This window comes from Lagopus leucura, unplaced genomic scaffold (genome assembly GCF_019238085.1).
Source record: "Lagopus leucura isolate 7727_CA_CO unplaced genomic scaffold, USGS_WTPT01 Super-Scaffold_100026, whole genome shotgun sequence".
Classification (NCBI taxonomy): Eukaryota; Metazoa; Chordata; class Aves; order Galliformes; family Phasianidae; genus Lagopus; species Lagopus leucura.
Window position 1 is genome coordinate 6,834,894 of NW_024962277.1, and position 27,588 is coordinate 6,862,481.

The 27,588-nt window shown below is 36.9% G+C and overlaps 1 protein-coding gene across 4 annotated transcripts in view; it reads right to left on the reverse strand.

Moving 5' to 3' along the window:
• The window catches only part of SYN2 (synapsin II), a 143,764-nt gene that overhangs the window by 93,970 nt on the left and 22,206 nt on the right, over positions 1-27,588 (reverse strand). For all 4 annotated transcript variants that reach the window (XM_042880120.1, XM_042880119.1, XM_042880121.1 and 1 more), the window contains exons 2-4: positions 3,990-4,047; positions 1,595-1,686; positions 194-350 (exon numbers count right to left, since the gene is read on the reverse strand). In XM_042880120.1, coding sequence (XP_042736054.1) covers positions 194-350; positions 1,595-1,686; positions 3,990-4,047 — 307 coding nt within the window. The remainder of the gene's footprint in view (positions 1-193; positions 351-1,594; positions 1,687-3,989; positions 4,048-27,588) is intronic.

The window sequence follows — 27,588 nt, forward strand, 5'->3', positions numbered from 1 at the left end:
TGCCTATACTGTCTTTTTGGAAAAGAAAAAAAAGGTTTAAATACCCTACTTTGATTTTTATTCCTCTCACAAATGTTTCACTGCTCTGTGACTTTACGGTTGGTCACTCAGCATTTGTGAGCAAGAACTAAATAAGCAAACAGAAGTAAGTTCCAAAGTTTGCACCAAGAGAACTTTTCAGTACATCACTTACCACCCATGGTTTGTCACAGAAGTTATAGATTGATTCCAAGGAGTTGACACTGGGGATGCCTGCATACTGCAGGCCAATGATCAAGTTTCGGAAATCTTCATTTTCTGCCATACTGAATGAATGTTGCCGAACGAGGACAAAATCAGGTCTGAATGACCTAGCAAGGAAGAGATATATTGGGATTAATCAATGATCAAATTATTTTTGAGAATATCAGCATCTAGAAAATATTGCAGCTCTATTAAGAAGAGAGACAAGTTATCGTGGCTTTTCAGGTGCTTTTTTTTTTTTTTGCCACTGGAAGATAAATAAATCACTTATATAAACTGTGAATATGTTCTCGGGATACTTTTATGTCTGTTGTTGCTCAGGAACTGATAAACAAAGCAGACAAATGCCTCTGCCAGCAGCCAGAACGTTGTGGGAAATGAATCTGTGCCCAGGTGTTCATGGAGGCTGTTCATGAGTGGTGTCATTGAAGAGTTTGTCTTGGGACCGGTGCTCTTCAACTTCTTTTTTTTTTTTTAATCAATAACAGACAGTTGGATTGAGTGTACCCTTAGCAAGTTTGCTGATGACACCAAGCTGAGTGGTGCAGTTAACAGAGTGGAAGGAAGGGATACCATCCAGACTGGCCTGGGACAAACTTGAAAAGTGGACCTATGTAAACCTAAAGAGGTTCAACAGGGCCAAGGGCAACGTGTTGCACTTTGGTTGGGGCAATCCCAGATATTTGTAGCCTGGAGAAAGAATTCATTGAGAGCAGCCCTGATAAGGAGTAGCGGCCAGACGGTGAGGGAGGTAATAGCCTGCTCAGCCCCTGTGAAGTCCCATCTTGCCCTGGGCAGCCTGGTCTAGTGCTTGGCAACCCTGCCCAACAGCACAACAGAGCTAGATGATCTTTAAGATCCCTTCTCACCTGAGCTATTCTATGATTCAATGAAAACGCTCAATGCTATAAACAATTATTTCTCATCTATAACAGTCATATTAAACCACCAAGACTGCATAAATCAGAAATATAAGACTCGAATTATAACTCTGATTCCCATACATGTATTTATACCAGACTTAATTCCTTTTTATATTGAGCTTACATGGCAAAATTTTGGTAGTGAGGAGCTGCATGGGTGGCATCTGTGAGAAAAACCTCAGCAGCAGAAGTCAGGTAAAAGCCAGTTTCAGACAGCTCAAAGAGGACCTGCTCCATTTTCCATGCAATTTAAATGTTGAGAGATTTACTTCCTGTCTCAGGATCTACTCCACTGTTCAGATTTTTGTCATGCTTAGTGACAAGGTGTGTTGTATTTGTCAATATCTCCACCACACATAAAATTAGCACATCTCATACACATAAATTATGCCACCTATTGCTTTCTGTTGTTTTCTTGTTTTTCTTACCTGACAACTTTAGTGCCATTCCGAAATACTTGGATATCTACTGCATAATTGCCATCAGCATGGGCTATCAAGTTGATTTCTGAGAATTCTGCCTATGAAAAGAGGATTCACATTAGCCAATTTGATTTATTTTACCTTTATTTCCCCAAAGCCCTTTCTTTATGTATCTGAACTGCTAAGAATACATATTTGGAACACAATGAGCACTGAAAGAATATTAAACCAACAGGGTGGGTCACAGTATGGGTAATGGCACAACACATTTGGATAAAATATAATATAAAGAAAAAAGTAAAAAGCTGTATAGAGGACTGGGACACAGTAGAGATTATATATTTGCTTGGTATGGTGTACACTAGAGATTGACACAGGCAGAACAAAAATGTACCTAATGTTTTGAAGCAAATAGCATAAAACCAGTATGAAGAGAAATATGACAAAGAATTTCTTATGACAGATTGTGTGTTTTGATTTTTCTCCCATTCTCTTCATATACTTCACTACTTTCTTTTTTGTGCTTTTACTCTATTTTCAAAAACATATGGTGCTACTAAACAGTTGACTTGCAAAACTCACAAGTGAATAATTTTCTCTATGTTCTCACACTGAAAATGCAGCATTTGAAAGGAACCAAATCCATACTCTAAATCTACAGTTATTTGAAATAAACGGACAGGATGTTTTTCATTTACCCAGTCTTTCATCAGCTTAGACTCTCAAAGCACTTTACAATAACATTACACAGCAGAATAATTGAAATGCAGCCAAGTGTCTTCTGGAGGATAAACAAAAGTGTCTGTGCTATCCCAGACACCAATAAAGGATTGAGACTGTCAGAATTCTCATTAGTCTGCTCTTGAAAAATTGTATAGTTGAAGGTTTATAAGTGAAATCTGGGTAAGACTACAAGAATTTAGCGGTCAGTTAAGGCAGGTATTGACTACTCTAGCCACCATTCCAACTCTGTGGCTTAAGTATGCTCTTGACTTCAGGCACGGATGTCTCTTCATTAAATTCCATATCCTTACATACTTCCTTGAATCATTATAATGATGTTCTAAACGCAAGGGGGAACATTTAAGATTACTGTAAAAAATATTGCAAAAGGTGGGAGACTGGCATATTTGTATTAAATCTTTTTTTTTTTTTTTAAATCTGAGATTGACAAATAATCTCTTCCATTCATTAATAATATTTTATGATTAAGAAGATTCACAATATAGGCTTTTGTACTTTAAAAGCTTAGCATACAACAGAAAATATCGTAGATTATAGGTCGGATGCTATAAAGTAGTACAAAAATAAAATAATGCTCTTTGGTAATAAGAAACTAACTAAAGTTAGTGATATTTGTACACAATTTAAGATGCTGATATATTACAGAGTGATTAAGAGGGTTCAGAAACCTTCAAATTCATACTGATTTAAGGTAGATCTGGTCCTAAGAGAGACCACACGAAGGAAACTCTAGTCACCCAAAGCTTTCGTTACTAGTAAAGAATGCACATGATATCATCTGCACAGTCTGTCATGTGAGAATAGTATCCGGAGACAAAATAGCATTTTCTTTTTCCCCTCTCCACCAATACTGTTGAAGATCCCCGTGAAACTGTTCCAAGCCAGAACATGAGACAGGTATTTAGCGGTGTAAAGAACAGAGCCAAGCAAGATGTTGTAGTATTAAAGTGAATTTAGGTAAGCTGACTTGAGAGTTTTGTTAAAGTACAAAGGACTACATGTATACATCTATAAGCCTGTAGGTTGCTCCAAAAGTAATGCCTCCTAATTATTTTCATGGAAACTACAATAAATACAAAGAACATGATAACACTGTTTGATAAAGCCAATTCTAAGCTATAGAACAATGTTTTTCAACATAGTCATCACCGTTAGCTCTACATTTTTTGACAGTGATGAGCAAAAGCCTGCATACCATGCTCACAACAAGCTGCACCCGAGGAGGTAGCTCACTGTTGCTATTGCCACTGCTGAAACATACCACCCACAGTCTCACTGTGCTCACATCTGCTTTATTGGTCTCCATAAACTTTCAGCAAGCATTGATGAATATCAGTGGGGGCTACTTTTTCACACAGAGAAATTCTATCAAATCCTTTTTCTCCCCACACACTTCCATGTCATACATTATTTTGTTAGACTGCCTCTCTTCGGCCATCTGCCACATAGCAACAAAATGTAATGGAATACTGATGGGAAGTTTCAGCCTCTACTAGCATATCACCAAACATCCACCTCTGATGTTGTGGGCCAACATAATAAAATAGGAGGTATTACTTTTGGAGCAGCCTTTACGTGTGTGTATACATACGTTTGTAAATCTAGCTGTATATCTATGCAAAAAAAAAAAATCTGGATGGTTGAGTCATTTAATTACCTGTTCAACCTTAATGTCATATTCTCCATGGACCTTTTTTCCACGAAAAGCCTTGGCCCTGCAGGAAAAAAAGGGAGAAATCAAGGATATATATCTGTGATCAGTAATACATAAAGATCCCCCTATTTTCTTCATACAAAAATTCTTTTACACTCTTTTGTCTCTAATATCCCATCTCATACTGTTGTGATTCTCCCCTAAGATCACCCAACGTGATTTTCAACATTAAAGTGTCACTGTAATTAGTATGAAAGAGAAATTATAAGCTGTTATAAACTGCAGTTATTGTGATAAAACAATAGTCCAATCACTAAGGCCTAAGAAGCAGATAGTTTTCTAGACTTTTGCAAGTTGTATGTCTAATCTAGCAATTAACTGCTTCGGAGTAAATAAGAAGAAAATAAGCAAACTAACAAACAAAACAACTTGTTGGGAAAAAAAGACTGTATCCCTTTATCTTCTTCATTCAGGCCAAAGCTTAAGGTACCTTTCCCAGCTTTACTAATAGCAAGTAAAAATCTGCCACACTTAAAACAAAAATAAAACATGGAACACTGCAAGTTTCAACAGAATGTTATTCATTTTCAACATTGGACAAAATGCTATCTGTTAAACTAAATTTATCTTTCCAGTGGAAGAACAATGTAACAAAACTCATTACAGCTTCTGGAAAATTCTTTCCCCAGTGAGGCCCACCACAGGAAGAACCAAGTATCTTAATGATCAATGGCAAACACTGCCCTTGGCAATGTATTTCTTAAAGATCTCTTCAATTTTTTTATTTTTTTTTTAAAGAACTGATGGTAATAAGCAAATAAATTGTTTATGCTGGAATGTGATATTAAACCATTGTTCAGCAATGAGTTCTATATGAATATGCAATTAGTAAGAAAATAATGAAGAAAGCATTTGTATTACTGATTCATACTGGCTTTTTTATTAAGTGCAAATAAGATACCAAGTTTGAAATCCATTCTTTTACTGCATGAGTTGCACATTGAGCATAATGTTACCAAATAATTTTGCCAATAAGGAAGATAAATAAACTTACATCACAAGTACATCACAAATATCTTACATCACAAGCTTACAGAACTATTACTTGTAACTTATTCTTATTTCCAAATTTGTTCTGAAATTTCATACAGGGATTTAAAAAATTACTTGAAAACTGAAGATGCATAGACTAAGTTTTGTAATGCTTTTGTTGTGGAGTATCAGTTCAACCACGTTAATCTAGTAGGCACAAAAAACAAGAAAATCCACATTACTCAAGACTAAAAAAGCTACAGGGCAGAAAGGAAGGTACCACGTTCAAAGTTAACACCAAACCTGTTTCAGGAGAAAAGCGACCAATTCATAAGGACAGACTGCTTAAAGGTCTCTTTAAAAAAAGATTCACTGCTTTGTACAGAATATTTAAAACTCCAGTCCTGATTATTAGTTTAATAGCAATACTATTGTTGAATTTGACTGAAAATGTTTTGTTAACTAGTTTTATTTACAGTGCAGCAATGCATACAATAAATACATTATTGGACATCATATAGAACAAATTAAAGAAGAATTATGTTGGCCACATAACTCAGTGAATTTGTAGTGTAGCTGCCCCTTTAACAATGAAAACCAATCTTAAAGTAATACACTTTCTTCAGTGATGAATGGTAATTTGACCATACATAGAGACAATAAGTCAACCAGAGCTCAGACCTTAACAAATGTCAGCAGCTGATTACTTCTTCATGACAGGAAATAGAACTAAGAAGCCACTAAGATCCAAAGAGAGGCTCCTCTGTTCTTTAGCATTAGATTCATTGCATTTATTAGAATGTGCTCCAAACATTAGTTAAGGTGAAATGCTACCCCTTTAAATTTACTTTTTCTACTTCGGCATCATTTAGAGATGATGCAGCCTTTAAACAACTATGCTCTGGCACAATTCATATTTCAACAAATGACTTCAGTTTTGAGAATAAACAGCATAGTAAGTACTGAAGTTATATCATCTCGGGCTTGAAAACAAGCATGACACTAACATTCAAAGAAATTTAATTTCAAATTAGCATCGGCCAAAATTAACTATATAAAAATTTGTAATAATATTCTCCAAATGCTGATCCACAAACAGCAAGACTTCATCTGGATCTCATTAAAAAAGAGCTTACAACGAAAAGAGAAAGATACTGAGGTGCTGGAGCATGTCCCAGGAAACAAAGCAACAAAGCTGGCAAAATGGAGCACAAGTCTTATGGGAAGTGCCTGAGGAACTGGGATTGTTCCATTTGAAGAAGAGGAGGTTCAGGGGAGACCTTATAATGCTCTACCTGAAAGCAGTTGGCGGTGAGGTGTGAGTCTGTCTCTTCCTCCATATAACAGTGGTAGGAAGAGAGGTAATGGCATTAAGTCACACCAGGGGAGGTTCAGTTGAATACCAGGAAAAACTTCTTCACAGAGGGTTGTGAGGCATCGGAATGAGCTGCCAAGGGAAGCGGTGGAGTCACCATCCCTGGAGTTGAAGACATGTGGAGATGTGGCACTGAGGGCATGGTTTAGTGGGCATGGTGATGATAGCTTGATGATCTTACAGGTCTTTTTCAGCTTTATTCATTCTGTAATTCCAGAAGAAACTCTGAGGTACTCATACTAGGAGTACGCTGTGAAATAGAACTTTTGTGTTTTTTTTTTTTACCAGGCTCAGGAAATACAGTGATGCCTTATTTGATTATTTTCTTATTTGCAATCCTATCATAAAGACAGTACTTAAATAATTACCTTATTTTCCTGAGGGAAAACAGGGAATAGAATAATACAGTGTTATTAACTTACAGAACTGTATTGAAATGTAGTCTGAAATTCCAGTTACACCTTATTCATCTCAGCCCTAAGCATAAATATTTGTGCATCAACTCTCATAGCACCTCAGCAGAAAGGAAGGAATGCTTTCAACACTGGGATTCTAGTCAAAGCACCTGAGTGCCTTATTGGCACCTACTGCTCCTTATTTCAGTCATTAGCATGAACTTCTTGTAGTTATAATCTATGCAAAAAATATTTCACGTATTTTGAATTTCTTGCTTCACAATTAATTTTCTGGACAAAAATCTTTCACATTTGAAGTTAAACAACTATGAAATAGAGTTGTCATAGATACAGCCAAATATGACCTCATGCTATTTAGTTTTGGCAAGGACAATGAAGCAGCAAGTAATGAAAATGTTTAAAATATATTTTAAATAAAAACTGAAACGTTTCCCTCAAATCACTGAGCAGCTATATACATCTCCACAATACCTTACTATCCCATGAAACCAATGATAAGTGAACAAAGCATTAACACTGGTACTACAGTCAGTTGGCAACAAAATCAACAGGAAAATTATTTCCTACCATGCAACAGACTTATGCTTATTCAATTTGCATTCTTAAACACCACAGTGCAGAATTTACCAGCAAGAGCCTTTATTAAAGAACACACATCCTGTAAAAATATGGGTTCTAGTCCCACAAACCCCTGCTCATGTAAGTCTCTATTTGCACAGCACCTCACACACTTAAATACTGCAATTTGCCCTTCTTGCCAATTTACTGAAGCATTGGTGTTATGATTTCTGTACAGCATGCACAAGATTTAGATTAGCCTAAGCACTGGTTTCTAGTCATGCTGGAACAGTGGGATACTCACTTCAGTAAGAGCTTTGTACGCTCAAAAATAATTATAGTGCCAGTTTACAAGTGGGCAAGAGTTTATTCACCAATTAGAACAGTAGCACCCTCTAGAGTACACAAATTACAGTCTGTCTATGCGTAAAAACAGCATAATTCACTCCAAGCCAGGTAACTTACACATACATATACAGTCTCAAATAACTGGTTCACAGGCATTTCCACGTGCATATGAAAATTTGAAAAAAAAAATTAAAGTTTCATAGTAAAGTTATACTTCTGCACATGACCTAACCAGTACTTTACTAATGCAAAACATGTTTTCTTAAGCTATCATCTCATAAATTGCCTTAAAAGCAGCAGACTACCACCACAAAATAAGCACAGAATGTACCAACTCATCGTGACTCCCAGCATTGCAAGTGCTCCCTGCTGAAGTGGGGTTAATTAGATTATCATTAATCTCCATTACCAGGAGCCTGTAAATGTGAAGAGCAGCATGTTCTATCAGCTCTGAAGTAAAAAGCACAGCTTATGTTATCGGATTCCATAGTTCACCTCTATACCAAGCTAGTTACGTTCTGTTATTAATCACTGAGTTTGCTGAAGTGTCAGATTCAATGGAGACACTGGAATGGAAAGGATACAAGGGTAGTTCTTCCAGTTATTTACTGTGTAATCTGAGAAGTCGCAGAAACTTGATTAATTTCACAAAAACAGTATGACACACATGACACAATTACTGCATGGCTTCAGATTAAGTCATGACCTTGCCTTCTGAAGGGAGAAAAACACTGTTCAAGCACCAGTTTCTGCCAGTAATGCAAAGTTCACAATTGCAGTTTGGCCTCTCTTTAATCAATCAACTCCCAGTGGAAATGTATTATGAGCACACTCTGTGTCCAGTGATACAACACTGCCATGTTTTTTTGATAATGCAATGTTTCCACTGGTCTCTCCATTGACTATCTTTACCTGAAATCACTGTCTCTGATATTCCAGTGCCAAACTTGCCCATCACATCATACAGAAAGAGAATTACTGGGAACAAAACCAAGCACTTGCAGTCCTAGCATATGAGGATATGATGGAGTCACCCCAGATGGCCTAACAGTATTAGAATCTATCACACAGATTATTCTGTCAAACTAATAGGATTACGCATTGCTGATCTGCCCAGTTTTACTGAAGTACATTTACCTGAATTATTCAAACTCAACAGGGAAGTACAAAACATCTGTAAGAAACAACCATCCTCCAGGGCAGAGCTTTTCTTCCCTGACTTCTATAAGCTGAAGTAAAGAACTTTCTCTTACATATATGATAAAAACAGAGCTCACTACCTCATTCAGTCCTTCCTCCACAAAGGCATGGACCATAGAATCATTAATGTTGGAAAAGACCTCTAGGATCATCAAGTCCAACCTTCCACCAGCACTGACCACTAAACTGTGCCTAAGAACTGTTTTACCATTCACTTTACAGGTGATGGCTGAGCTCATGAAAAGCTATTTTTCAGTAGAAGATTTTCCTGTCCAGACAATAGAGAAATTGCCCAAAGAAATCAAACTCTAAAAATGTTTTTGATAAATAATGAACTATTGAGAAAAAGAATGAAAGCTGATTAAGTGGCAATCATTCCCCTTCCCTTCCTGTGCTACATATCCCTCTTGCTAGAGTATTTTTTTCCAGAGCAGCTTTGTATGTGGACCTTCAGAGGCTTCCACAATCTCTGACTCAATCCCAATGTCATAATTTATTAATAGCCTTTTTAAAACAAACAAAAAAATTACCCTATCCCCTTGACATATATCAGAATGTTATCATCTTTGTTTGTTTAAACAAAACTGGGCTATTTATTCTTTCTTTCACAGTACAGATCTTCCAGCCCAAAAACCATCTCTGTTGTTTTAATCAGGATCCCTTCTATTTGTCACTCTGTTTTGTGCCTGAATACAGTATTTTCAATAGAGCTCTAATCAGGAGGAATATGCCTCCTATTCTTGAATACCTAATTGGGACTTAAATTTGCTGGATGTTTTGAACAGCATGCTTTACCAAAAATGAACTTTTTCATGACCAAATGCTAGACTGCCTTTCTGTTTATGTCCCTAAATCCCACATCTACAATTATGTAATATTTACCACTAGCACATTGCTAGATTTATGGACACAGTGTAATTTCTGTGTTGTTGGTTATTTTTCACAAGTAAGATGACAAATTAAAGTGTTTTTAAATGTTCATTCCCTCATCACTAGAAGACATCTTACTTAATGCAGCACATTATATAACCTTTTCCAAATCTGTTAGACTCATTAGAACAAACCACCAGTATGCTTTTCCATGGCTAAATCTCTATTTTGAATGAAAAGTCCAAGCTTCTATGCAAAAAAAAACAAACAAACAAAAAAAAAACCACTAACCCAATTATGAAATATTACTGTTCTAAATGCTGCTAAATGTTTCAATGGCTCCTAGTACTGTAAGACTCAAAATGCACATTCAGCGTTGCTCTGAGTTTCCTAGACCTAAAAGCTAGAAATAACATTAAGGGATATTTGAGTTTACTTTTTCTGTTGAAGCAAAGAAAATAAAATGCTAATAGCCCGCCCAGAATGAACCACGTTGGGCTATGATGTGTGGATTTTCACCTTCAGAAATCCTGCAGTTAATTCAGAAAATTTACCTTATGCTCCCCAGTTTGTTTCCTTCTGTGCTTATCCTGTGAATATGATTTTGAACAAATCAGTCAATGAAATGAGACAAAGAGGAAAGCGTGCAAAACTCACGCATGTATGAAGAAGTGATAAAGATAATTCATGCCTTGCAGCCACAGACTGTAGCTAAACTAGATTAAGGGCAACATCAGAGCTGCAGCTTTAAATGTAGACCTTCCATCTTCAACCTACTCACAGGGACAAGGCTCAGGGGAAAGGCTGGGCATAGGAAGAGAATGGATTATTACCACAAAAGCCAGAATATCTTGTTAGATACACACACAGGATCCAAATTCTTCCAGCTGGACTCTCCTTAAGGATTTCAAAGCCACGTAACTATAGTATGGGCTCACCAACACCCAACTCCTCAGATTTAAGTGAGAAAAGATTAAACAAGTTCTCAGAGACTCGCAGTTGTTTGCTTCAGAGATCCTTTCACTCCATCAGGTAGACTCAGAGTTACGGGAATACTAGAGGTGGCCTTGAAATCAAGATCCCAAGCAAATCTTTTCATCTTTATTCATGTTAGTGTAATTTATTATTAGACTTAAGATGGTCACTTGCTGCCCCATTTCTCCACATTGATCAATCAGAAAAACTAATTTTTACAGACCTGCTTAGCTTGTTTTATCACCTTCATAGGCGCAGTAAAGAAAGTATATGGCTTTTACTGCCCTCTTCTGTGGAAAGAAATGTACATCAGATTGGTTTTAAAAAAATGTTTCTAACCACAGACAAATACAGATCCATCATTATCTGATGATACTGTACCATTATCAACTCCTATTTCAAAGGAAAGGAGGTAGCAGTGACAGGCAGGAGCTGAAAACAGGAAATTATTCATTATTCTAAAGTTAGGTATATACTTGTGCTGAATGACTGACGTTACACATGATATACATGATTTATAAGCCTCACTTGTAAATAGTTTTAGATCTACTAGAGAAAGCATATTAGCAGCAACAGTTGAACATATGAACAGTTCCTACATGTTTAATGCAGGGCTAGCAGAAACCCTATGGAAACAGTTACTGATTTTTTGACCTACTGCAGTGAGAATGTAGCTGATACTTTTTGTTTTGACACTTCCAGGATATTTCTTTCTGTCTGTCCTATTTTCAGATGTACCAGGACTTTTGTTTTATCACTAGAAATTTTTCCCTCTCACTGAAAGGAACAGTCTCTTCTCTCCACAACTAAGCTTTCCAAGTACGTTATAAAACTAAGCTAATTTTAATATTGCATTTTAAAGTATAATTAGACATAATTTTGCCTACACTTAAAATACAGCCTGCTTTATTGATTCTAATATTCTCTTAAAAAAAAAAAATAAATAAAAATCAAAAAAGAGCCTGCGTTCCTAAAGACTTCCAGCTTCCCATTTTGAACTGGAGAATAACACAATTTTCCAGTACTGCTGAAGGTAGGAAATAAACCAGCCCTTCCTTAAATGAAATACTGTCCATAACACTAAAAGTAAGGTGAAGTCTAGCAGACTCTAACAGAAAACCTCAAGGATGTAGAGACAAATGGGAAGTTATAAAATATGAGAATCATAATGAAGATATATATATCATATATATATATGATATATTAAGTTTCATGAAAGTACTGTCTCGTTTAGACTTTTGTAAGCAGCTGTGACCCCTTATTTGCTTAGAGATCGTCTCATTAGAAGTCAAATTTAATAACAAAGAATCTCCATGAGCATTATATTCATTTTAGGCAGATGATACATTTCATTAATGCAAAATCCGACAATTGCTCACATCCTCATTTGTTTGTTAAACAAATCTGATCTGAGTTTTTAGCACTTAATGAACACTGAAATCAAGCAAGTCCCACACTGTCCCAAGTGCCTGCTGTGCAACTGCACCAGCCTGTCTGTATTAGACCAAGGTCACAGTCAGCCCCAAAAGTGGGTTAAAATCTAATGTAAGCTATTCCACAAATCCCAGATTTTGAAATACAGCAGTATGCCAACCTTTTGAGCAGAGATCTCCCAACAGGCCTATGTTGCAAGTCCCCTACGAGCCCAGAGCTGAGCTGACTGGCAGTACATTACAGCTGTGATGAGCAGAAGCATCTGCTGAACACAGAATTGTATTCCAACATCTCTTTCCCCTCCCAGCTGAGCTTTACTTTTATTTTCTGCATAACTAAATGCTGTTAATTATCATATGCTTATGAGAGTCACTGCCAAAAAAGGCAGTGTAACAGACACAAAACAACTAAGACAAATAAGTATTCTCGTTTGACAAACAGCTCTTCCTATGTTTTCTTGTAATAGTTTCATAATTGAACAATTCACATCTACGTGATTAACTCCTCAGGGCCTACAGGACCTGTTCTCTTTTGCATACAATAGCAAAAGTGGTTCCATGTTCTAGAGATCTGAGCAGATTTTCCCTCTAGGAGCTGCTCTGTGGAAAGACTGCTTTAAATGTAGTTGGCAACATATATCATGTTAGTGAAGGATGCTCAGGAGATGAACTGAATCCAGTTCTACATCATTTTATGGGCTATGCCTATCCACTTCAGTCCCTAATGGGAAGTGGCACACTTATGCTACTAGTCACCTCTCCACTAATGGATCCTCGGGCAACTAGAAGTCTGCAGATTATGGCACTGTTTCATTTGGATGAGGAGTCGTTAGAGAAAAAGACAGGAGTACTTTTCCCATGAAGATACTGCCACTGGCAAAGATGGAAATAGCAGGCGTGTGCAAGTCTGTGTTACGTAACATCCCAAATCTGCAGCTAGTTACTGGTAAATATTTTTGCTAGTGAATTTATGACTCTGGGCAAGGATGATCATTCCAGTGAGTAAACAAAACTTGAACAAATAACAGCATTCAGAGGAAGAATGTTTTCTTGGTTATTCTACAATAAGGCCTGTTGGGACAAAAGCTCAGGATGCGTTGAAAGCCTTTCAGAATGAGAGAATCAGGATTTTCAACACTGCAAGTTGAGTTTGCTAAAGAAAGCAATGCTGTTAGCTCATTCTAGCTTACTACTGCATCAGCACAAACTAGACTTCAGTTATGTCAGTGATTGCTTCCAGACAGCAATCTTGTATCAAATTCATGTATAATAACTAATAAATTGCCTGCCATTTTTTCCAAAATCCTCTTTTTTTTTTTTTTCCTAGTTGTGGAATAGGAAAGTAAGACAAAAAACAAACAACTGAAAAAATGCAACAAAACAAGAAAGTCATCACTGAATTCCTAATGGCTCAATAAATGCAAAATGCCACAAGGACTTGTAGACAGGGCAATTTGTTTTTTTTTTTAAATACAATCAGCAACTAAAATTTCTGACTACATAAGAACAGCAATTTCTATCTTTGGTGCTGTATGCCACTTGAGAAATTCAATTCTGTAGCTCTGTTTTCTGTAAATGCAGTTTTTTCTTTTTCTTTTCTTTTTTTTTTTTTAAACCCAGAAGTTAAATTAAAAGAAATTCACACCGAGTTGAATACTGAATCTTGTATACTGGTTTTGGTAAGGAATTCTCACCAAAATTCTTAGTAGCTCCCTTTTAAAATATATATTGTCATAATATACACTAATGATACAGAGCCAGTAAGATCAGATTCCTCCATTAAGATTTCAGAGCAACCAAAACCACTCTTTCAGACTTCTAATAAAGCAGCAATTACAGATACTCCTTCTAGAGGTCTTTCAAATTGTCCACTCAATGAAGATTACTGAAGACAAAACATTTGACATCCTCTTATATTACTTCATATCTTTTACATTTCTAACAAAACTTAACGAGCTGCCCAATTTCACCACTCTGCTGTGAAAGGAAAGCAGACCAAAACAAGGTGAATTTCTACAATGCCTACGTTCATGTAATCCCTGTAACTGAACCAGAGTTTCTGCAGGAATTGCCATTTCTAAGAAACAAAACCGGAGCAGGCTTCCACCTATATTTGGTTGAACACCGCCATCTGCTGGGAAGCTTGTTAACTGGTGATGTTCAGTACAGACGGGCAGCAGCAGAAACAAGTACGAAACCCACTGAATTACTGATTTTAGGAAAAAAAAAAAAATCAAACAAAAAAGCCCAAAACATAAACACACACACACACACCAAAACCCAACATCAACAAAAAAGCAGCTTTCAAAAGCAGTCTGGGAAAACAGTCAGTCATTTCACACATGAAAATCACTGTATTCTGAGAATTTTTTTTTAATCAACAACAAGGCATTTGTAGTATTTTTAAAAGTCATCAATACTAATGAGGTCTCTTATTCAGATTTTACTTTGTAAATTTATTATAACTTTTGTTCCATTCCTAGATTCACTCTCTCTCGTTCCTACTCCCTTCTTCCCCGCCCGTCCACCTACATAAGTTTAAGACTAAAAAGATGGAACATGCCAAATCACAGTGTTTATACAAAATTTGTATTCCATTATCACACACTTCTCTCCTCTCTTTCAGTCAGAATGCTATAATCCTCAATTTTCTGCAAGAGGACTGCAAATTTTTTATTCTATTTGCCTACGATGCAGTTGTCCTGGCAACCAAGTTGAACTAGACTTCAAGAACTAGTAGTTTCTGTAGGTAAAATTTCTCACTCAAACTCCACAATATGCTTCTTCCTGAGCACAAACAGAAAACCCATCACCCTGAACAGATGGGAGTAGTCTGTGGGAAGGCAAAATCTGTCAGAGCAAGAACATAGAACATGAAAAAATAAATAAATTTCTGAGTCACAGGCCTGACAAAAATCACAAGTTTAGAGTAAGATTCCTAAATTTAAGAGATACATTTAAGGAAAATAGTATGTGATTCTTTTTATTTGCTGTATGATTTTGTAAACTCTTGATTCTCTTCAAATGAAGTGTCAACTTTTTATTTATTTGAAAGTACAGCTGAGATTCTTAGTCAATTCCAAAAGCTGTAATAATAAAAAATAGTAAAGATGCTCACAAGAAAACTGAGTACTCACAATATTGGGACAGTTACAAAATAGTGTTGGCTTCTCTGAAGGCATGGAAAAGCAACTATCAGACAAACTTAGCCGTGACTTGAACAGCTGCTGTGCCATGACTACTGTTCAGCTCTAATTAAATACCAGTGCTACCTCATTTAAAAACACTAAGGATGCAAATCAGACCCAAAGAACATATTGTTATGTTCATTAACTGTTAAGCCTTCTCCATCTCATGGGAATGTTTGCTTCCATCTTCAAACTTGCTGAAGCAAGCAGTTTTGACTGACACAGACTTAGCTGATGAAATTGAAATTACTGGTCATGGTTTGAAAAAAAAAAAAAATAGGAAAGACAATAAATTCACAAAACTGTCACGAAAGATAAACTATTGTTATTCTTCTTTGAACTGGCATCTCCTTTTTCCCTAGAGAGTTCTTCACAATCTTCTCTCATGTTTTGCTAACGCTAGTAATAAAGACGTGAGTCTCCTAGAGACAAAATCAGCTATTTTACATAGAAGTTGCACCACTGTTGTCATCTTACCTGACATTGAAACGGTAGTTATGCCTGTGTATGCCTACATACACACACATGCACACGTGTGTAGATGCCTGCCGATGTCAGAATGTCCAATTTCCTGACTCTATAAAATCTTGGCTTTCTAAGCATGCAAGTATTGTATCAGAGTCAAGAATCACTAATTGTATGGTATTTTGCAAACCATCACCAGGATGACAGAAGGTAAATTAACACAGTGAAACTTGTATCAACAACTATTCTGTCATCTGTTGCCTAACCTCCTAGTGAAAGCACAGCAAAAATATGCTAAATATAACCAGCTTTTTTCCCTTTTGTTCTTCTTTTGTAAACAAACTTTGTCAGTGATTTATGGTTTTCTGTACAAAGCTTAATTATATTTTTCCTGGGCTTTGCATTTCTGCCATTACACATACAATCAAATTCATTCAGACTTCCAGGGGTGGGAATCCCACCACCTCCCTGTGTAGTCCACTCCAATGCCCAACCACCTCTTCACAGAATCACAGAATCACAGAATCACCCGGGTTGGAAGGGACCCCAAGGATCATGTAGTTCCAACCCCCCTGCCTAGCAGGGCCACCAAACATACACATTCAGATCAGGTTGCCCAGGACCCCGTCCAACCTGGCCTTGAACACGTCCAAGGACGGGGCATCCACAACCTCCCTGGGCAGCCCATTCCAGGGCCTAACCACTCTCCTAGTAAAGAACTTCCCCCTAACATCCAACCTAAATCTTCCCTCCTTCAACTTAAAACCATTTCCCCTAGTCCTGCTGTTGTCAGCCCTTTTGAAGAGTTTACTCCCCTCCTGGGTGTAGGTTCCCTTCAGGTATTGATAGGCTGCAATGAGGTCACCCCGCAGCCTTCTCTTCTCCAGGCTGAACAAGCCCAACTCCCTCAGCCTGTCCTCATAGGGGAGCTGCTCCAGCCCCCTGATCATCTTAGTCGCCCTCCTCTGGACCCTTTCCAAAATCTCAATGTCTTTCTTGTACTGAGGGCTCCACACCTGGACACAGTACTCCAGATGGGGCCTCACAAGAGCCGAGTAGAGAGGGACAATCACCTCCCTGTCCCTGCTGGCCACCCCTCTCCTGATGGAGCCCAGGATTCCAGGATCTTCCATGATGAATGACTTCCTGATACCTCATCTCAACCCCACCTAGAGCAACTTGAGGTTTTTTTCCTCATGCCCCCACAAGGAAGAAAGAACAAAGCCAGAGAGGCACAATCCAGAGAGACAAGAAACTTTCACAACCATTCGAAGTGGACTTCAGAAGCCGGTGCTACCAAAGCCAATGAACTTCCTTGGCCCTCGCAGTGGCTGCAGCTGCACATTGCCATCCCAGTACAGCATTCACACAGCTTCACTAAAAAGCTAGTGAGGAAGTTTGGGCTGCAGTCTAGCTGTTTTATGTCTGTCCTAAGAACGTTTGTGCTGGCATTGAAGCAGCAGAAAGGTGAGGACAAAATCCTAACTTTAAATGACAGCAAAGGCATGTGACCTTAAAGGAAAATAGATCCACAAAATCCATTTTTATAAAACTTGCAATCTTCAACAAGTAGCATGGCTGTATAGGATGGCAAATTGTTAGTAACACAAACTTTTTTTTGAAGAAATCAAATGAAAATGATTAACCTGTAGTATAAAAGATCCCTAAAGCAAATGGTTCTGATGCTTTTTAAATTCAGAAATTTCTTGAAACAACATTTATTCTAGGCCAGACAAATACAATATTCCCTCTGCAGCCTGGCTCACCAACTCTTTTAAGATCTTCATCACCTGAATTCTAATGCTCAGCCAGTTTTTCCAGTGTTGTGACACGAGACTAAGATGAAAGTGAAAAAGAAAAGCTCTACAAATACCAATGAAAGAAGAGGAGAATAATGATTTATTTTTTGCAATGCTGTAAGGTAAGAATGCTAAAGCTCTGAATTGTCTGTAGCATTATTGCCATGTGAAGGTTGGCATTTTTAAAAACCTCAATGCATTTATAAAGACCTATTTAGATCAATCTCCAGAAAACAGTTGAGGACAATGACGTATATTATTCATTGTAATGTTCATTGCAATGGTGAAGATACAATCTTAAAAAAAGAAAATTAAAAAGGAGGAGAAAAAGCTTTACGAAGCTGATGAAAACCGCCCTCTCCTTCGACGAATTTCCTCCAAGCAAGTCAATCCTTAGGCAAGATAAAAGAACAGCTACATAACTTATAGCTACAGGATATACATGCTTTTACTTTGAAAAATATCAGACTACAAAAGACATATTATAACATTTACTCAGTTTTGCATACAATTTTGAGTATAATAAGAATTAAAACTAAAAAGGTCAGAAGAATCAAAGGTCAATTAATAGAACAAAGGAAAACAGTCAAGTCAGTCTGATAGCCCAGGGGAATGACAAATGACAAGTAAGAAAACTAAAAGAATAACTCCTTAACACATGGTCCTGTGAACAAGTTTACTTTCCTCTACACAATTCTCTCAGAAAGATATTATTTCAGAAAGGATCCTCAAATTTAAAAAGAGAATCAAAGCAAGGTTTTGATTATGTAAAATCCTAAACCAAGATTATTCTGGCTCTTGTTTCGCTCAGTGACTCACTGCAGAAGTTAGTATCACATGCTCAAGTCACCTGCACACTACTCGTGCCTTGGAGAAGGCTACATTTATCAAACACAAATGACTCAGAATTTAACATTGCATAGCAATAGTAGATCACTACTACCCAGTTCCGAGAAGCACTTAAGTACACGCATATAGAATAATTTATGGCAGCTAACAAATACTATCTTCTAACAAATGTTAATGCTACTTTAATTTGAATAGAACACAGTGATGTATTCATCTGAGTAAGACAGACAATTCCCCTCCACTTGATCTTTGTAGGTTATGCACCCGTGGATTCTGAGGTCTCTGATTTCAGAGTACCCATTACAACAAAGGAGTTTACATCAAAGAAACACTTTAGAGGGAAGGCATTTGTATCTCACACATGAATAGCGCAGCTAGTTTCAATAGTAGTGATCTTAATTAGAGGAAGATTTGTTGTTTTTTTTTTTTATTTTCAGTGGAAGGCAAAAAGCTCTCAGAGCTCCATATCTGTTAGGAAAAAAAAAGTAGGAAAAACTGTAAGCACTGCTCATTTTTGCCTACTTTATCTTTCATCTGTGTAATTTGCTTAGCTGGTTTAGAAAGAGAAATGCACCAACACCTGCGTATCAAGCACCAGCCTGCGCCTGGCAGATTTAACACACAAGAGAATTTCAACAAGAAAATCGTCAGCCCAGACAAAAGAAGGCTGCAAATTCCTTCCCTAAAACCAAGTTATATGTAAGTTCAAAATAATTGTTATTTTTTTTAATTGTCATAATTGTCATTAATGCAGATGATATGTATCCCATAAGAAAGAAAAGCCCAATGGCTCAAGATAATTTGGGCTAAATGATCAATAAAAATCAGGTACCAAACTGGGTATAGATTTACTTATGCCCATCATTAATACCCTTAACAGACTTCACAGTTAATGATATGAGCCTCGAAAATATTAAATCTCAACAGAATATTTATTATTAACACCATAATTAGATGAGAATCTGATTTGAGCTGGGTGAAAATGAGAAAAACAAACTCATACTTGAGGCTGTTTGGGAAAAATAACTTTTTAAATGGAAGAAAATTTTTAAAATATTTGACTTCACCTGCTTTCATTCTCATAACTAATATTTTTAGAAGTCTCATACTCTGATGAAGTAGTATTTTATGAGGGACTTTACTGTATCTGAATGCCTAGAACTAGCAATAGTGTTTTTCCAGCATTTTGGTATGCATAAACTGGTTTAGACAAATAGCAATGCCTATATTTTTTCATTAGCTTTATTACTCTTCAAGGCCTTCATCCTCACAAGACTAGAAAGGACACAATTGCCACAGCAATAGGCTCTCTCTCTACATTGTTTTCCCCACCAAAATTTCTATTATGGCTTCAAAGACACGCTCGTTTTAGAGATTCTACAGCTGAAGGCAAATCAGCAGATGCTGCCCCTTCCCCCACAGTTACTAAAATTGTGCTGACTTCCTTATCTGCCTACATATGGCTTCCAGCCTTTTTCAGCAAGAAGAAAAACCCTGTCCCAAAGAGCACACATCCATTTCTATATTACTCTACTCCAGAAGAGCAGCAGACAGGGAGCTAATTATTCCTCCCCTACCCCATATAGCCACAGATGCTATTCTCATCCATCACTCTCACTTCATATTGTTCATTTTGTGTGGGACAAGGCCAGTTCCTTTCTTAACAACATGCTCACTACAAAACAGAATGTAACCTTAATTTACTTTTTCCAAACCACAAGCATACTTCACATAACTGTCTTTAAAACTAGAGTATTAAATGAGCATTTAGCTATCATTTTTTGTTCTTTTCTAATGCTACAGAGGAACATCTTCCTTCAACCCTTGGCTTGATTTTTAATATGAAATTATGATTATTTCATCCCCTTTCACAAATACACAAGTGTCTTTAGTGTGCTTGAAAATATGAAGTCCCTAGAGGTTATCTGAAATAAATTATCAGAAGTAAAATCTCATTTGGCCTATACAACTTCATAGCAAGACATGCGTAAGAATTTCAAAGCTTGCAAAATTCTCTCAATTACAAGGGCCTCCTTGTTTTTAGATAAGTATTTGTGTGTGATCGAATGCTCATGGTCACACCTAAATTTCACAGCTTTAATTAGTAACAAGTCAGTACAGGTAGCAGTATAAGAAAGCCTGCAGAGAAGGAAAAACTCACAGGTTTAAAAAAAAAAAAAAGAGAAGAGCATGAGTTGAATGACAAAGTGTGTTTGTACTGAAAGGGGAGTTCAAAGGGAGACTAATGAAAGGAGTTCAATACACTGCCAATTCATTTAGAATATAAACATAAAAGACTGCCAGGGATTCTATAAAAGGGGATGATTCATACCTTCTCTCTGTTCTGTCCACTATGATGTTTCTCAACTCTTCTTCGTTTTTATTATTGCGTCTACATTTTTACATCCCTGTTACTTTTATGATGAGTATAGTACAAGTTGATTAATAAAACAGACAAAAGCAAGGACATACCAAAAGGCCCACTGCAATGAGACCCACCAGATACCTCAATAATCTATTTGTAACAGCACTAAAACCTAAGAGGACAGTTTCATAGTACCATGTGTTTGAAATCAGTAAATGCATTCAATTTTAAGAAAGAATGACTGTTTTTCTTTCCCTTGTGAATATGAAAGGATCCAAGTACACACTATGCCACTTTCTTTTAGTCTTAATAAAGGTGATAACTCACAAAAGGAATTACAAGAGAGAAATTCCTCCTCTAGAAAACTTACTTACATCAAGTAATTTTTAAAGTATCTTAAACTGTCCTTTACAGAAGCATACATTTTCTAATCTGAAGAATTATGTAACATATCACATAATGTGTTCTAAATGTTTGTTAGATGAATATATAGAAAAAGTTTGCTAAATAACAACTTCCCCTGCTTCCAGACAGGATGTATAGCAGCTACACAAATTGACAAAGCCCCTCTGGGCTGGACTTGTTTTACACACACATCTAAATGGACAGCCTATACATACACACACAGTATGGAGACGTTTATAGATGTGCAAAGCATTTTGTTCTTCTCAGTGTTGTCCAAAAGTTCCTGCATCATACCAACAGATCTGCCATCAGTTAATTGTATATAAACTGACTTGTAACTAGGAAATAAAATTACCCCTGGAGGAACAGACACAGGTATTTTCACATGAAAAATAAGGATCATAAGTAATGGACATATTATTGCCTTCAGACACAGATTACAAATTTATATTTGTATCAAAATATTCCCCTGTAATTGTCATCATAAGACACTTTGGGCTGAATTCAGTATAAAAAGTACATCAACTTCATTACCTAAGCAAGCTACTTGGATTTATTTTCTAACAGATGGTGAAGTGACCAGCTTCAATCCCAGGATCTCTCTCTCCATGAAGCGGTGCACAGCAGAATGGACTTCCCTGGTGCCCAGCTCACTCAAGTGGTTGGCACCTTGTTAAGATTGATTTTGCTCAAATGCCAAAGCAAAGATGTTCTAATACTTCTCTTGTGAACAACTTAAGTCTGAAACTTAAAATCACAAATCTGTCATCCAAATTCAAATATGTGACTGCTACAGAAAAGAAAAAAAGTGATCAAAGCAGCATTTCTGTACTTCTCACAACCATCACAATTTAACTACACATAAATACTGATGCCTAGGCCTGTGCCTATTCACCTGAGCAAAAGAAGTCGTGAGACCCATGCTGACTGCTGGCACGGTGAGTAGAAAAGTAACACAGTGAGCAAAGAGCAATTGCCCACTTGCTCTCCTTTGTTACTCTGTTATGACCCAACTAGAATTGCAACACCATCCAAAATTATAAGTAATGCCATCACAGACACTTTACATTTTTATCTTTTTTATCTTAATTCTTACTTAACTGATCAGAGAACAGCTTCACATATCAAGACACCAAACCTGGTTGGTACAAAAAAGAGAAGTAGCAAAGATGACTGAAAATCACAGCAGTGACCTATGCCTAGAATCCTGCAGTACGTAAATCTCAGCTAGATGACACAGACACACCTTGACCTTCAAGATTCGACCTTTCCCCAGAAGGACAAGGACAATTGGACAGCAGTGTAATCAGATTCAGCTGATTCATCAAGCAGGTACACTGAATATCAACACAAATATTATTCTACTTCAAATACAGCATAAGCTATCAATCACTGAAAGCCTGTTATCTGTGCTTTTTCTGAATAGCATTTATTTTGTAAAAAGCTGCAACAGTTCTGCTCTCTCCCTAAATACATTCTTCAATCCTGTAACAGGTTTTCCCCAGTAATCACACCTAAATCTCCACAATTTAGGCATTCAGGCATAAAAGTGCACGAAATGAAGCAAGTATTTTCATTAGCAGCAAAACTTCACAGCTTGGACAATCAACCTTCTCGTTTAAGTTCTGTTTGGTAGAGCTGAATCAAGTTGTTTTATCTGCTGAGTACCAACTCTACTAATTTCAGTTCAGGAAGAATAAAGCATGATTTGGGCAAAACTCATACTGGTGAATTTGATTATTGCAAAACCACAAGCAGTTGATAAAAACAAAGGCAACACAACAAATGAGAAATCATACCAGTGAAATTAAACCTAAGCAGCCAAAAGCCTGTAATTAATTCCTGAATATAATTTCACTTAGGTGACAACAAACCCATAGATGGTAACTGGTAGAATTTTGCTCCTGCATTTCTGTTGGAAACTTTGTGGCTGCTGTATTGAACAGCATTTCCAAAATTAATCTCATTGCTTTTGGAAACATTGCTTAGTACTTCACACAACGTACTTTCACATCAAATTCAGCTCCCACCTGATGAGCTATGTTGAGAACACCTGCTTGGAACTGTGCTACTAGCTATTGCCAGCACCTGTTCACAAAACACTCTTAGCAGCATCCATTGTTAAATGCAAGGAAAGCTATCAACGAACATGTAAGTAGTACTGAGTAATGTTGTCAAAAGTAAGTGAAATGTCTTATGCATATAATCACCAAGATCAAGATAGGCAGAAGTAATAGAGACTTGTTTTATTAAAGGAAGGCTACAACCTTATCCATATAGCTCATCTGTCCCACAGAATGCAAAGTAGTTGCACTGTAAAATATGAAACAGTTAACACAAGGTATTACACATTTTCAAGCACATCCTGCCACCAGATTTTCATAGTATTACAAATTCTGGTTGTTCATGTGATCATTTCCCAGTCTCATTAACTGCATCTAGCACCTAATAATACCTGAAAACACCTATGCTGCACTTGATATCTTGCTAAATTACAGGGGGAAAAAATTAGTATTTGTTTGCATTTCTTACGGATACAAGGAAGAAAACATAACAGATAAGATTAGAAAATACAGCAGATGTATTTAGCCTGATGAATCTCTTACATATGCATACTGTTTTTACTGAAAAACTTAGTTCAACTTCTGATAAAAGCAAGGCTTGTTCTGTCATCCCAATCCCTCGTGGGCAATTCCAACACAAATGATGGAGGAATGGAATCTTTAGCCTTACGAAAATTAAAAAACAATGGAAAAATACTTAGAGACAGTTTTACTTCAAAGGGAAATAGATACTTATTGATTATTTCATCTAATCATTTTACAACTTAGAAAAGCTTTCTTTTTTTTTTAAAGTTAGTTAAGCATTTTCTACAACTCTTTGGATACTTCACATTCCTCGTGTTTCTACCTTTACTATTGTGACAAAGATCTATTATGAAAGTGCTAAGAGATCTTTTCAGGAAGAAGCATTTTGTGTTCAGACAGGAGCTGGTTGGCTCCTCACTACTTACTGAACAATGATTAACAATATCAGAAAGGGACACCTCTCTAGTGTGGAGTAAATGTAAATTTGCTATTTCCTTGCAAGCATCTCTGTATGCATATGGTACACCCTAAAACCCTGCTGCCAGTTCCATGCTGAGCCGTTCCCATTTTCCATCCAAGTGTTCAGCTGAGCGCACCTGCTGCCCTGCAGTCCTGCTGCTGCTGGCAGTGTTACACACCACTATATCACATGCTATGTTGTTCAGCAGAGAAGAGAAACATTTAACAGTTTACCAGCTGGTTTAGGCAGAATGCTGCTGCACAGCAATAGCCTTAGGATGGAACAATGCGTGGTGCACCGCTTAGAAAGGCAGTTCTCCACATCCTTACATTAATTCTCCAGCCATTTAGAAATGTCAATGCTTTTGTCAGAGGTATAATTTCCTTAAGTCAGCTTAAGGCTCTTACTCACCTGTTACAGACTCCTTTAAAATAACCCCGGACCAAGAAGCTAGGATACACCAACTCTTGGTATGCTTCTCTGCTATAAGCCTTAAAATATTTACTCTTTTTTGTGACACTCAGATTATTTCAGTTTGTAACTCAGGGAATCTACCTGATGGGTCTCAGTTAAAATGTGCTCCATTTCTGGCAACACAGACACCAAAATATTCCTTTCTCAGCTAATTGACTATTAAAGACAGGACTCCTTGATCTCCCTCACTCGCTTCATCCATACATAAAATTCCAACTGTCAAAAGTCATGAAGAAATGTTAGTGACATTCACCCCTTCCCAAACACCTTCTTCCACACAGATTCCATGTCTCAGTTCTCCAGTCATGGCAAACTGCTGAAAAAAATCCAGCTGCTTATTCACTGACTTCTAAAGAAAGGACAGAGTACTGCAGCAGTGATCACCTCTCTGCCACCCTCAGGCTGACAAAATGAAGCCATGGTGCAGATCACAAAACGTGTATTAGAGTAAGCAAATAAATGCTGGAACACATGCACTTTGCCAATGGAGTACACTTGCAGAAACACTGAATAGCTGTTTTAACAGAGGAAAGTCAATATAGATTGCATGTGCAAACAGTAAAAGAATTCTTCAAAACTGAGTATCCTGAGTCAGTATTTGTGACATGAGTAACACAAATGTGTCAAGAACAATAAAGGTGACATTAAGAGGTCTAAAGAAAAGTATGTTTTATTTTAAAACACTCTAAGCAATCTTTTTTCTCCTATTTTGAATCAGAATTACTAAAACAGAGCAAGAAAAAAAAAAGAAAAACAAGAAGTATTTCAAGGAAGATTTCTGGTTCTGAAATGTCTCTGGCTGATGGAAGAAATGCTATTGCTAATCTCCTTCTGGAAAAGGATTAAAAAGATGAACGTTTAAATTTTGACAGAAAAAAATTGTGCAGAATGCATTAAAATCTTTGATAAACAAATCTGCAGTAGCTATATATATATGTGTGTGTGTGTGTGTGTGTATATATATATGTGTGTGTGTGTGTGTGTATATATATATATATATATATATAATACAACAAAAAAGTGTTCTTGATTATGGAAGAGTCCCATATCTATTACAGTGACTGTAAATACTTAGAAGTAGAAGAATACAACTGCTTACTTCAGGAAGCTAATGATTTGCAAAAAAATATATAAAATAGCAATTGACCTAAATTACAGACAGATCAGGAACCTCTCTTTTTTCCAAATGCATCAAAAAAGAAAAAACTGATTCTTTATCAATCCAAATTGAATGGAAGGAAATGTCAGAATCAGTAAAATATTATTAAGTAACATCTCACTGCCACAAAAAGTGTTAAGAGTTTAATCTCTTTTTTTTCCTTAAAATAAACTTCTATAAAATTTACAGGAAGCCATAATAAAAGCAGCATTAACTTTTCAACTCAGAGCTCCAGTCAACCTTGCAAGAGTGTATTATAGTTTATACAGAACAGAAGCAGGAAGCTTTGCTCCTTTCTATTGTTTGCAAATGAGTTCGACGGGTTTTTGTTCCTCATACAGTTCTGCTTTATTGAAATTATTGGACTAAATGAGCAATCATTATTATCTCACAGGGAAAGTTAAAAGGTAAGCTTTCTTAATGGCAACTGTATGTCTAATAACACTGAGATGGAAATACAAGCAGATGCCAAGCAGCCACACACACGGTGCTGATTTGACTAATTCATATTATGGCTTGTAAAAAAAATTACTTACAGCCATTCTATTCAAATTCAAACCAGGAGGCAGCTCCACCGCTTGGGAAAGAAACTGTTCTTGTGACCAACAGATAATGAAAAACACAACAGAACCCCAAAAGCCACCTCACCTACCAGCTGCAGACTTTCCTACAGCTCTGCCTCCACTGACAAATTTCACAGCTCCCTACCCAGAATTTTATATGCAGGTAAACAGAAGTCAGAAAAGAACTTCTCCCTTTCACTGTTAAATCATTTGTGAATTAGAAATGTTTTTAGGCATTTGTTTTTGCTTTCTCCCCACTTGATTACTATCTCAGCGGCTATAGTCACTCATTTATTTGGGCATCAATCTTGCCACTGCAGGCACAGAGCTGCACGGTCACCAAAAGCTGGTGACAGCCCAAGGGAAAAAGATGATGAAGCAGCATCTAACCGAGGCTACGTAGCAGAAAAGCATGAACTATGTCACAAAGAGAGGAGTGAGATTCTAATGTTCTCACTTGACTTTGGGAAGCTTTGAATCAGTTCTGACTGTGACATTACAAAGGCGTTACTGGATGTGTGGTACAGAGAAAGAAGAAACTTTGTAGTAAAATCAGCTAAATGGAGATAGTCCCAGTGTTAAAAGGTCTGTTTTTATAGCTACAAGCAAAAAAAAAAATAAAGAGTGGAGTTATATTACTGTCTCTTGTATAAACACATGCAGGTTATTTCTGAAAATTACTTCAGCATGGAGAAGCTTGCTGTTAAAAGATGCACGTCAATTACTGCACATCTGTTTGCACACACCAGCACCTACATCGGCGTGCTTACCAAACTTAAGCTATACCAACATCAAAGCATTTTTAGCTTCCCCTGCAAATTAAAACTTGCTATCAAGACATTTTTTATTTCTGATTTTCTAGTGATTAAAGAATATCTGAGGCAGCTTCCTGGCATACGGAAAAAGAATGTGCTCTTCCTAATCTTTTTCCCCCCTCATTCTGATTATTGCAGGCTGTGTAAATGGCTGCCTTCTCAATCAGTAGCTTGATTTTTTCTTTTTTTTTTTTAATCCATTAATGCTGAACTCAGTGCACAAACAAAATATTACAGAAATCCTGAAACAGCACCTCAGAAATGA